This window comes from Micrasema longulum, unplaced genomic scaffold, assembly GCF_059751315.1.
Source record: "Micrasema longulum isolate JH-2025_06_02 unplaced genomic scaffold, ASM5975131v1 h1tg002224l, whole genome shotgun sequence".
Lineage (NCBI taxonomy): Eukaryota > Metazoa > Arthropoda > Insecta > Trichoptera > Brachycentridae > Micrasema > Micrasema longulum.
The window spans coordinates 25,548-38,450 of record NW_028279384.1 but is presented as its reverse complement, the minus strand read 5'-3'; the positions used below and the strand labels follow the sequence as shown (position 1 = coordinate 38,450).

The 12,903-nt window shown below is 34.8% G+C and overlaps 1 protein-coding gene across 2 annotated transcripts in view; it reads left to right on the top strand.

The window, feature by feature from the left end:
* The window catches only part of Mtmr6 (Myotubularin related protein 6), a 46,394-nt gene extending 37,312 nt beyond the window's left edge, over nt 1-9,082 (top strand). For both annotated transcript variants that reach the window (XM_088239692.1, XM_088239691.1), the window contains 6 exons: nt 830-1,080; nt 1,179-1,307; nt 4,892-5,018; nt 7,040-7,203; nt 7,736-7,964; nt 8,748-9,082. In XM_088239692.1, the coding sequence (XP_088095818.1) occupies nt 830-1,080; nt 1,179-1,307; nt 4,892-5,018; nt 7,040-7,203; nt 7,736-7,964; nt 8,748-8,891 (1,044 nt within the window). In that variant the 3' untranslated portion in view covers nt 8,892-9,082. The remainder of the gene's footprint in view (nt 1-829; nt 1,081-1,178; nt 1,308-4,891; nt 5,019-7,039; nt 7,204-7,735; nt 7,965-8,747) is intronic.
* Nucleotides 9,083-12,903: the final 3,821 nt, after the last annotated feature.

Below are 12,903 nucleotides of genomic sequence, written 5' to 3'. Positions count from 1 at the left end.
ATAACATAAAAATAATAAAATAATTAATATTTCCTATAGCCCACCCTGTCTAATTTTAGAAGGGCAAATGATGCAATTTTAACCCCCTCACCCTTCACTTCATACCGCAAGCACAAAATACTTCATGACACAAAAGACTTATGTATTAATTACCTTCATATTATGTATTGGCTTTAACAGACACTGTTGAGATTATAAAATAGGATAGTTCAAGTTTGTTAGTGAAAATTCTTGGAAATTCATTGCAATTTAGTAAAAAAATAAAAGACAAGTCATACTTAAATCTTATTCTTATTCTTAGTGGTGGGAGTCAGTGCTCGACCTGTGCATATCTGTTGTGACGGATCCCCGTGAATAGTTCTCCCCCTCCAAGCCCAGATCCGTAAAAACCAGTGGTCCCCCGAGGATGAGGCTCCTTTTATGATGAAAAGCATCACATAGAATGTGTAAATGTAGATAGGTGTTTCCTCATCTGTTCAAATCTTACTTTTATTAAAGATACTTAAACATGTATTTGAATTCTCTATCCTCACATTGAATTTTATAGTAAAGATATCAGTCTCCGAGTTGTCGCAAAAGGGAATCGGTCACTTGTTTATTGGAAATTTTTGGAACTTCGTAATTTACTTATATTATAGATAGGATAATATTCGTTACTAAATTCTACCTTAATACGGAAAGCTTCGAAATCAATCGGTAAACTAATGAGTATTTAGTACTAATAAGTTGTTGAAAACAAAGTGTTTTTATTTGAATTATAACTCTGTGTTCATTTACAGGTGTCGTTCCAAATCTATTTCTTTAGAACCACTTTGTCTGTTTGCGGTAGGCTCTGATAGAGAAGGACTGGCTGGCGTTCGGGCACAAGTTCTCGGAGCGGTGCGGGCACGTGCTGGGGGAGCCGCGCGAGCGCTCGCCCGTGTTCGGGCAGCTGCTGGACGCCGTGTGGCAGCTCGCGCGCGCGCGTCCCGCCGCCTTCCAGTTCGGGGAGCGCTTCCTGCTCGCGCTGCATGACCACGCGCACGCCTGTCAGTACGGCACCTTCGTGGGCAACTGCGAAAAGGACCGCTTGGACTTGAGGTACGTTCTTATTCTTATTGCGAATGTTTACAGAATCATAAATATAAAAATGCAGCATGCGAAATACATAATTTAACGTGATCATATGTTTCGTTCAGACTATCGGAGAGAACATTCTCCCTGTGGGGATATATGGCGAGTCACATGAACGAGTACTACAACCCGCTGTATGACCCCTCGTCCGCCTCGGATCTGCTGCAGCCGAATCTTATCAGTCAGGACATCAGGTGACTTACTCTTCATCGTGTATTTCTTCATAGTGTCGATGGGAGCTCAGTAATCCCATCACCGAAAGAAACATGCATGTAAGAAGTGAAGAACACAGTAAAAATGGTGTTGTTACTAGAGTTGTCAACCCTCCCGGAAACAGGCTAGTATTTTTTTCATCTCTCGGCTTCCGGAATCTATTTCTTTATGATGACTACTATTTGTTGCAAAAAGTTCACGGAGTGGTGGCGAACAAAACAAAAGGGATGGTAGACATCAATTATTTGTTTTAAATTTTGAAGATGAATATCGGAAAGGAATAAAAACAATGTTGCATTTATTCATCAATCCCAAACGCAAGTTTTAGATCCCTTAAATTTATAAACAAAAGTTGAGAAAATCTAGATCGCGCCAAAATAATAATAAATAAAAGTTTATCAGTGGAGTTTGTCATTTATTTTTTGTGCTTAGTATGTTTTTAGCGGAGTAAATGAACTTTTTTCAAAAAGTCTTTCTGATTCTGCGCGCTTCTGCTAAAAAGTATAAATTTTAGTAAACATAACTAGTTGTGATTTTATTTTTCATAATAATAATTTTCAAAATTACCTTTAGTGAATAAATGTTTTCCGCTATTTTTTATAAATAAACTCTATTTAATTTTAGTTGTTTTTTATTCTACCTTCCGGATCTTCGAATGAGTTGGCAACTCTAGTTGTAACGGTACGGGTGGGTACTGCAGGTAAATTATTGCGTGTGAATAAAAATATTTTATGCTTAATATTTTTTTTTTTATTTTGTATATATTATTTCGGTATTAACTTTGTATTTTATATTTGTTTCACTTTTATTATTATTTTTTGTGTTATTTTATTTTTTAATGTCGTCAATTTGTATAATTTTAAAATGATTACTCTTTTTAAAACTTGTGTCTTTCAGTCTGTCCATATTTACATTTAAATATTAAAATTTTCTTTTTATTTGACAGTAAATTGTTTTTTAAATCATGGATAAATTTTATGGTATGCAACCCTGGCTCTCTGCGATTGGTCGGTTGAAGGTCAAATGCGGTGTAAAATTTTTGAACAAAATAAAAAAAAGAGTGTCATTATTTTCTCACTAAAAAATTCTAAGGTACTCATCTATATTTGTATTTATTTACTATGGACATTTCCCCGGCATGTGTTCTCATTAGATAATTTAGAAATTAATTTAATTATAAAACAATTAGGCCGGTTAATGGATATATATTATTTGTAATTTGTTTTTGTTTTATTTAAAAAAAAGAGAAATACTAAAGTTCTTATTATTTACTCAAATATTTAAATTTTCAGATCATTTCCTAAAAGCCGTAAATAAATTGTGCTGGAAAAATGGAAATCGAGTTGTGGTAAAGTGGGATTTGAACCTGGGACCTTTGGTCCGTGAGTCCGCAATATTACCATGGGACCACAACCCGGTTCATTAATATTCTACGAGTACTGACTTTGTGAGTTTCCTCGATATAACGAAAACCGTTATATTCCAAAACCGGTCGGCGTATTATTGATTAGTAATTTTGAAAAAAATGAATATGTAAATGAAATGATTTGTGTAAAAGTTGAATTTCTGTTTTTACTAGTAAACCGTGGCACTCTATCAGAAGCATTAAGATTGTTATTCAGTGAGTGCATTGTATTACCTACCTACCTCTCTCTACTACATCTAATAATATACTACATCTCATAGCGACTGTGCTCGCAGCATGTGCACTATCTCAACTTTCCCTCTGTGAATGTTCCATTCATATTGTTTCTCTCCCATTTTGATCAATCGCTTCTATCTTTTCATTTGTTCAACTAGGTGTTTTCATATGTTCCAAATTGGTATTCATGCCTTTGTAATTGTTGCGTTGAAATATAATATTATGTATTACAATATATTCAAACTAGAAAGCTCTCGAATCGTGAAAATAAGTGACATTTAAAATAAATAAATTGAGATAGTAAAAATTGGTATAATTGATTTTTCAATAAAACTTAAAGTCTGATTTTTTTTCTTTTTACAGATATTTGCGCTCAATAAATATGTCTATATTAAAAAAATTATCTGAAAATGGAATCTGACCCGGAGACTAGTTTACGAGGGCGGATTGGAAATGAAGCTACCTAAGTAGGAAAAAAACCTTTTTTTTTTTTTCAAAAACTATTTATTTCTCAACATAGTCTCTTTTTACTTCGACACACTTAGTAAGACGATATTTCAACTTTTTTATACCATCTGAATAATACGATTTCGGGAACCTCTCAAAATACACGTTAGTTTTGGTAATCACTTCTTCGTTTGAGCTGAATCTTTTTCCTGCGAGTAATTTTTTCAAGTTTGGAAACAGGAAAAAGTCACTAGGAGCTAAATCTGGACTATAAGGTGGATGATCAACCAATTCGAAGTGTATTTAAGTTCGAATTGGTTGATCATCCAACTCGTTTTTGTTCGACACTGAGCAAACGCGGCACCCATCTTGTCGATAGCTTTTTCATATGCAAATGTTCATGCAAAATGTTGAACACACGTTCATATGAGATGTTTACCATTTCAATTATCTCATGCAACTTCACTCGGCGATCATTCATAATTCATAACTATATCGAGGATTTTCTTGATATTTTCTTCAGTAAACACCTCTTTTGGCCTTCCTGTTGATGGTATTGTTGCAGTGCTTGTTCGGCCGCGTTTAAATTCACCAATCCAATATTTTACCATGTAATCTGACGGAGCAGACTCACCGTAATGTTTATCGAGCTTTTCTTTTGTCTCTTTCGCCGTTTTCCCTTTCAAATATTAGTGGTTAATTACTGCACGAAATTAGCTTTTTCCATTTTTCAAGAAACACAAAAGTTGTTTACTTCAAACTACAACAAATAAACTAATCGATGAATTTGGGTGACATTTTAACAGCTGCCATTTGACAGATCGCAATTTGGAAAAAATAAATGTTTTTTGTGTTTGTGCTGCCATCTAGCGCTAGGTAGCTTCATTATCAATCCGCCCTCGTAGTTGTTTGTTTTAGTGTGAGACTCGCACGAGACAAACTTTTTTATTCAGTCAAAATTATTATTGTTTACTTTCGACTAAAAAAAAAATTGTCTCGAAAAGTGCAGGTAGGTACTATATACACAATGTTTTGCCGACTTGGAATTGCTAATTTTAGGTTAAAAGTATGTACTGTACATAAGTAACGAGGTGAATTTCTATAGTAATAATAATAAGTCAAATAATATTTTATTCCATATTCCATGATAAAACACATAGTAATATGAAGTATAAATTACAATAATTATTATTTATTTTATTACTTTTTGCATAATAAATAATATAAACCATGGTGTCCACATAAAACCAAATAATGTCACTCATTTTCCTTTCTACCGATTGTTTCAAGTTACAAATTGATCGTTTGCCTGAATTTTACAAATAACTGCGTATGCGTTTTACCAGTTTTTGCATGGAGATTTCTGCTGTTTATCTTTGTGTCTCTATCGTTGAATGGTGAATGCATCGATCGATTAAGAATAAAAGTGGACGGTTGCCATTGTGATCGGCATAAAGATGTCGGATTGTTCCGTAGGTTTTGGCGAGGTATGTACTGCAGGTTCGAGAATGGAGTTCACCCTCGGGAACCGCTGGGAGACTTGCTACTCGCCACTACGGACCACACGTCCTCCTTACAAGATCACATCACCCTCCTCACCAAGGTATAACTTTCGGCCGTATAACGCATGCATCGTTACAAAACTCATATTCTAAACCATAATGCTTACCGCTTACTACTTTTTCTCCGTGTCCGGGCGGATTAGGAATACAGTTCCGTGCGTGAAATAGAACCGGAATCCTGGACCATTGTTTCCCCTGCACGGCTGCTGTCAGGTAAACATCCGGAATAAGGAAACCCAGTGCAGATTATGCTACATGACTGGGAAGGTGGTTCTACACTGCAATATTTCATGTTCCCGTACTGGCGCCTGAAGACGTATGCGACAGTGTGCATGGAGGGAATGATGATGATGATGATGACTCATGATGGTTGAGCCTGAACGTAGAAACATTATCTATATTCAAACTATTTAGTATTCTTCCATCAAAGTAGATGTAATAAATTAAAGTTGACGGAACCATATTTTTTTTCCATCCATTTTTTCTTAGTACTGAGATCCTTTGGAAATCTGAAAAACCATACTCTATTCAAGCAATAAATGTTTTGTTTTGAGTATTCATTATCTTTATTTTTTTACTCTTTTCAGAGCACAAAACATATTAATGAATTAAAATACGGTAAAACCTCAATTTTGACCCTTTTGTTGAAGTGTATAATTTTTTTTAAGGTTATTTTGCATTGTATTTTGATACTTATAATAATAAAAATACTCATATAGTTTTATTTATAATTTTTACCGGTGCCCGGGTTTCGTCGTGACCGACTTCTTCAGTCTGGTCTGAAACCCGGTCACTGGTAAACATTATAAATAAAAGTGGAATAAAACTATAAATGTATTTTTATTATTATAATTAAAATGCAGTTCCACCAAGTAATGTCAGTAGAAAAACTCAAAGTATTTTGATACGTTTTTCAAGCAAATAGGTACAATCTCAATGACGTTCTGATGTTCTTTGGGGTTAGTTTTTCATTATACCTTTATAAGTTTTTCAACAAAACCCAGTTGACACATGTTCAGGGAAAATAAAGTTACAACGTATAAAGTTTAAAAATGTGCTAATAGGAATCTATAATATTATCTATATTATTATTACTCCAGAATTAAATGCGTCTGTTACTTATACTCGCACACAGGAATTTGAGCCTTATTATTGTGGTATCGAAGATGAAGTTTTACTATATTTGTGTTCTTTATATTATTTTTGCTCCAATTTGTCATATAACATCTATTTAATGTCAGATTGTAAAGTTTCAAAATTCAATAACATCAAATAGTGTTTCTCAATTTACTGAAATACGCAATATATTTATTTTATTTATTTACGGACTTAGTCCATTAAACAAATGGCAAATACAAATCTTTATAGTACATACAGGCACAATTAAAATAAAATAGAAATAAAGACAATTAAAGCTAGGAAAATAATAATGTGGGGCCGAGGGGCCGAGGGGCCGAGGGGCCGATTGCCCGACTGTCGCCTGCTAGTATTATACAAATAATGTGAAAAGAAGATGGTTTAAACAGTTACCATAAAAGTGTAAAATGAAGCAGTATAAAAAGTGATACTGGATAAATAAAATTTCCTAACATTTAGGGGAAAAAATCCTCTTATGTATTTTATGCAAATTTTTTTTTTTGTAAAGTAAATTAAAGTGTTTAAAATTATTTAAACATGTTTTTAAATCCAATAAAAAAAACACATTTAAATACAATCTATTTAATATAAATATTTATAATTCCCTATTATGACAGTTTTTAAAAAATTTCTGGCAGTATATTTATATTATTATAGTCTAGTAAATAAATTTTATTTTATGCGATCCTTTTTTTTCTATGCATTTTTGATTTCTTGACTTAACCGTTTTCTTTAGTTTACACTTTTTTTTGTTGCTTTCTTAAAAACGTAAAAGGGGGTTTTACTGTTTTACTATTTTACAACATACTATGTGGGTACACGCTGTTAAAGTTGAAATTATAATTGATCAATTATAAAAATCGATCGAGATCTGAGTCAATAAAATTGTGTAAATAACATTAATTTGAAAAAAAAGTTTTTTTAGAGGATTACGTCATTGAAATCTCTTTTGGGAAGTCGTGAGAAGAAGGCGCACAATAATAAGCCAAAAGTTAAGGAAATCACCAACCATCCGTCTCCAGAAAAGGAAGACACTACCGACTTTGTAGTTGTTAATCGCTGCAACAATGCTAACCAACTTGATAATAAGTAAGTCCCGATTGATAATTGTAACAACCTCAGAATTAAATTGTTTTAATCAATATCAACAAATGAGGCGTTTTAAAACAAAGACGGCAATCTCCACCATTGGTCTGAAATGAGTTAGATATGGCGATGGATTGAGAAAACAAAATACAATTAACTACTGCAAAGGTTTCGGAACATAAATGGCAGTATATTATACATTTTTGACATCAATATGTTTAGTTCTGCGACATTGCATACTAAAAAGTAAACCAAATCTATGTTTTAATTAAAAATATGTTAATAATCTACCTATTAAATATACACAGAGAGAATCTTCTGGAAACTGGAAATTATTAACTAAAATTATAAATTAACCTTACAGTCTGGGAAAAATACTGAAAAACCATTTATTGCATATAACTCAAAATCAGAAAAAATGGAGAATGCCTTCTTTGTTTTAATATGCCTCAAAAATATGAAGAAATAACTCGAAATATGCAGTATTATAACTGTGTATATAGCGGCTACTTGTACATGAGACGTTCCTACCCAGGTACATGTACGAGAAGGCGAGCCTGTCGGAGTCGGCGTGCGCTACGGACGACCACCCACTGAAGGGGGCAGTGCCGCCCCCCGACGACATCATTATCCACGGTGGGGTGCCCGTCACGGACATCCTGCAGATCCAAGAGGAGATCGCTTCCGTCGCCCTAGACTGGAAGACTATTAAGAACGTCAAGGAGTGCGTCTGCTCCACCCCCTTCGACCACTTCAGTCGGAAGGTAACAACAATTACGTATTACGCTTTGTGCACTTGTTCTCACCGTAGTTCCACAATGGGTTTTATTTGATCGGACAGAGTACCAACTGAAAGATTGTTAGCCAAACTGTGCCACATAGAAATCCGGGGAAAGGTTCACGACCGGATTGAAGACTTCTTTACCATGTTCGTGTTAGTGATGGACTGTCGCATGAAGAACCATTGTTAAGCGGCGTTTCGTAAGGGATCTGTACTTGGTTCGGTTCTCTTCATACTCTATATTATAAGTTTACCAGCAATCATTCAGTCAAAGTTCAAAATTTTTGCAGATGGTACAAAGCTGTATGCTAACCCATTCACTCACTCAACTCAACTACAGCAAGACCTGGACAGTACAGTTCATGAATAGACAAAGAAAGTGGCTTCTCCCATTCAATATTAATAAATCCACAGTTCTTCACATCAGCTCGAAAAACCCCAAACTTGTATATAGTCTAAACGGTGTAGATTTAAACCTGTGAAACAAGAAAAATACCTCGGAATAACAACAACAGATAATTTAAAATGGGAATTCCGCATACTAAACATAACAAAAAAATCTAATTGTATTATCTACTTGATGAGAAACGCCTTCCAAAAATGGACTAGATTTGTTTTGGAAAAGTTAAAGTGTACCAACTAACTTTGGTTAAAATATATTTAAGCAAATCAGCTCGAAGCTACTCGCTTCAAATGAAATAATAAACATGCTGCTACACATCTCTACTACACAAGGGTTAAAATAATGGTTTATTTTTGTTTTTAGTATCACTGCTGGAAATGCGGAGGTGTATTTTGTACCCGGTGTATTGACAAGCACATTCCTCTCCCCGGGCTCGCGTCCGGCCGCTTGGCTCCCGTGTGCCGCATGTGCTACGCGCACACCCGGAGGTCTCCCGACCCCGCCTAGTGCGACCCGCTGCTGAAAATATTAAGTTATCATACGAGCCAACTTACAATCTTCATTTAACTCTAGGGAGAGTATCAATTTTGACAGGAAATTTATGGACACGATGATGACGTTGTGGCACTAAAACGTTTGTAATATATTTAATCTGGTAAAAACATTGTAATAAATATGCGTAATAAATCTAGGTATCGTAACATATGAATTTCACCTCGTGTACCTGTGTACGTACGTACGAGTTTATGTATGACTAGGAGTTTTCCAAAAAAGTTTTTTATTTCTGTATTTATACCAACCTTGAACTCTCTAGAGCAGTGTTTCCCTGCCTTCATTATGCCATGCCCCACCGGCATCTTTTTTGATTAAACAGCAGGTAAATTTTCAAATCATATTGTAATATGTTTGTAAACATATGAACCCCTAATGAAATTAAATAAAACCTATTCTAATACATATATTATAACTGAAATGATTACAAAACACAAATTGAAAATGTAATTAAGTAGAATAAAATTAAAATGAAAACAATAATAAAACACAAGTGACAATTGAAATTGAGTACAAACACACACGCATCTCGAAGCCTAATTCATGATTTAATTCAGTTACGCTTGCTACAAGGAAATTTGACGTCCGGATCTAACTTAGTTAATTTCAGTCTTAGGTCCCCTCTATACTTCTATTAGTTATATCCAATCGATTTAGTTTTTAATGAGTAAATCGCTTATGGCGCTAAAACCACATTCCACCAAATAAAATGAGGGAAAGGGTAATAATAATTTTCTGGCATGCAAAGTAATACTAGGATATTTTGTGTTAGTTTCTTCGCAAATCCATGCCATTATTCCTACATCCTGCACAGTTTCTGTGTTTTTAGATAATGATTGAAATTGTAATGAGTTTCATTCTATTTTAAGTACAATTTGTAGTAAATTTCAATTTTGTACATCTCAGGCATTTTTTTGTATGACCGATAAGTATTCTCCTTTATATGTGGAATGCCGACGTGTCCATCTCTGAAGCGTGGTGCCCCACCTCTGAGGCGTTATGCTCCACCGGTAGGGCGTACGCCCCACCTTGGGAAACACTGCTCTAGAGGGTAAAATCCAGTACATCTACTATGATTTGGACATACTTTAAATAAATATATTGTTTTATTTTATTTCTTTTTATATAGGAGTTGCTTTATTATTTACCTTGCTTATAATATCCGAGGTTTATATTTCAAAAGTGGATTTTTCTGCAATTAAATTTATCTAAACTGTTGGGATCAGGTGGGATATACTAATGTGGGCCAATCAGGAACTTCTCAGCATTTGCTCGTGTGGAGAGGAAACCACTCAAAACTCTTCAGGAGAAGCCGGCCTGTTGGCAGTAGTCAACAGGCCTTCCGTTCCACTAGAGGAGTGTTCATTTTACCAATTGCCTGCACTATATTGTATGATACTATCTCTCGTGTGAGTTCTTTATTACCCATCACTGATGGGATGTCGCATAGATCTTCACCCAAGCTTCTGCATCGCGCCTCCAGCTGTTGTCTTTGAAAGCTGAAAAGGGGGCAATGCATCAACAGGTGAGGGACATCTTGAGGAGTTTCATCGTCGCATGGGCAGCTGTCGATCTCAGAGAGCTTGAAGCGATGTAGGTAGCTCATAAACCCACCATGACCTGTAAGCATCTGGGTGAGCTCGTAGCCAGCATTCTGCATTCTCCTGAAATCATAGGCATGAAAAATGGTATGGAAAAACATTTTAGTTATACTTCCGGTAGGTTCACTTAAATAACGATCGTTCCAGACTTAAAGGGTTCTGCTTCTTATTTTCCTTTTGGCAAAGCTGAGCGGGAAATAAATATATTGTTAGTAATAATTTGATTGTTAGTTTATCATTAAAATGACATTTGTTTTCATTTAACTCATTAAGATATGTACATTATCATGGGGTTACCGCCAAAAGTTGGTAAGTCCATAAAACATGCTATAGGTTATCGCAATTTTAAAGTTTGCCATTCTTTCTAAAATCAGATTGAAAAAGTTCGTGCTATTTTATTTTTCATAAGTTCGACTTATTACCAAAACACATTTAAAAACCAACTGTTGCAATAAATGTCATGAAATCAATATAATATTATATTATTTTTCAAAGCGAGGTTGTATTTACCAACTTTTTACTGTTGAGATTCAATACATTCAATTCATAGTAACACAGCGTTTATTGAGTCACTTTGAGGTAAAGGTGTTTGGGAAGTAGGATTTCAAAAATAATTTTATTTATTAAAGAAAATATAGGTACATTATGAAGACATTGAACTATGCATCAAATCTACCTCCACATACGAGTGGCTTGATTCTAAGAATTTGTGTTCGATTACTTCCGAAGCAGTGTTTTGAACAATATAAAGAAAAAGCGCTGTTATGTGCTGATTACTGCTCTGACCGCCACAAGTATCCGAAAATAGTGACAACTCTTTAATCTTATCTGGCAATTCCTTCACCCATTTTAGGAGGGCACTTTCAATTTCTAAACTGCCTCGTTTGCCATTGAGTTCAGACTGAGCTGTACAATACGCATTTTTGGGAAATATCGATTCGTAAATACGCGGATAATAAACGCAGATTTTTCATACATTTTTATAAATTTTTCATTTGGGACGTTTCATTGCAAGGAATCTGCAAAATATTTTGCAAGTTAAATGTTTTAGATAGGAACGGTTTTATATTTGGCCTTTCTCCTTGTCCTCAGCCTTTGCTTCATTTGCGCCTTTGATCCTGTCTCTGCGCATTTCATATTCAGCTCCCAAATTTTCCTTTTTAGCAATTTTTGCCGATTTAAATTTTGTGCACAGCCAGCATCAGTCCTCTTTAGGTACATATAAAGAATAATTGTAATTCTTTTGACGTTTGAGATAACACATTCTGTTGTGTACTGTTCATACATTTTTCGAATTTTTAATGTAGAGTCAAGGTATTGCCTTGAACTAGAGCTTCTGCAGTAATGTGACTCCATTACTGGAAATTTATCAATATGATTTTTAACCTTTACGATGTCTACTTCAGATGTCTTATTTGATGGAGGCTTCGCTCTTCTTCTATCTGGTTTATAAAATATTCCAGATTCATTTACATTCTTAAAACCATGAATTACTGGTCCGTCCGTGATGTTCAAAGTTTTTGTAAATAATTTTTGGCACATTCAAATCATTTCATTATTTTTTGTGAAAAAGTAAGACCTAGAAGTTGTTCGGTTCTTTCTAGTTCCAGTTTTTTTACAAACTCTGAAAGTAGTTTCACTTTGGACAACATTCTCAATGATATAATCTTTTCGACAGTCATATTCTAATAACCAAAATTGGGAACAAAGTACCTTCCTGTTTTCCTCTGTAAATGAAACCGTGCACTTAAAACGGCAAGAAGTACAATTAACTGGTTTTGGCTGTTTAGTTGGCTGAGATCCGTTAAATTTTTCACACTCGTGGTGTTTTTTTGTTGCTATATTTGTAAGGCTTAGAACTCTTCCATCTGACTCATAGGTATTCACGTAAACACACAATTCATCGCTAACTCCATATACCTAAAATGTGGACTTACCAACTTTCGGCAGTAACCCACAATATATACCTATACATGAAAAATCCCTAAATCTGAGAGGTGAAGTATGAAAAACTTTCCTGTGATTTCAAATCCTCGCGTCAGCGAGTAGTACAAAGGACATGCGGCACACTAACCCGGAGCATTCAATGAAATAAAATTTTACATTGATTTCTGAACACGTGACAATAAAGAGAAGAACATTCTACATTGATTTACAATTTCACTTCTAACTGCACGGACAGAACAATAATTATCTATTCATTTGCGCAACTCCAGTAAACTTACTTGACCATTTCATTATGGTCACGCCTTAATGATATCAACAGTAATAATATAATATATGTAAAAAAAATAAAACAAACAAAATCGGGTTGCGGTCCCCGTGGCTAGTGTTGTGGACACACGGGCCAGAGGCCCGAGGTTCAA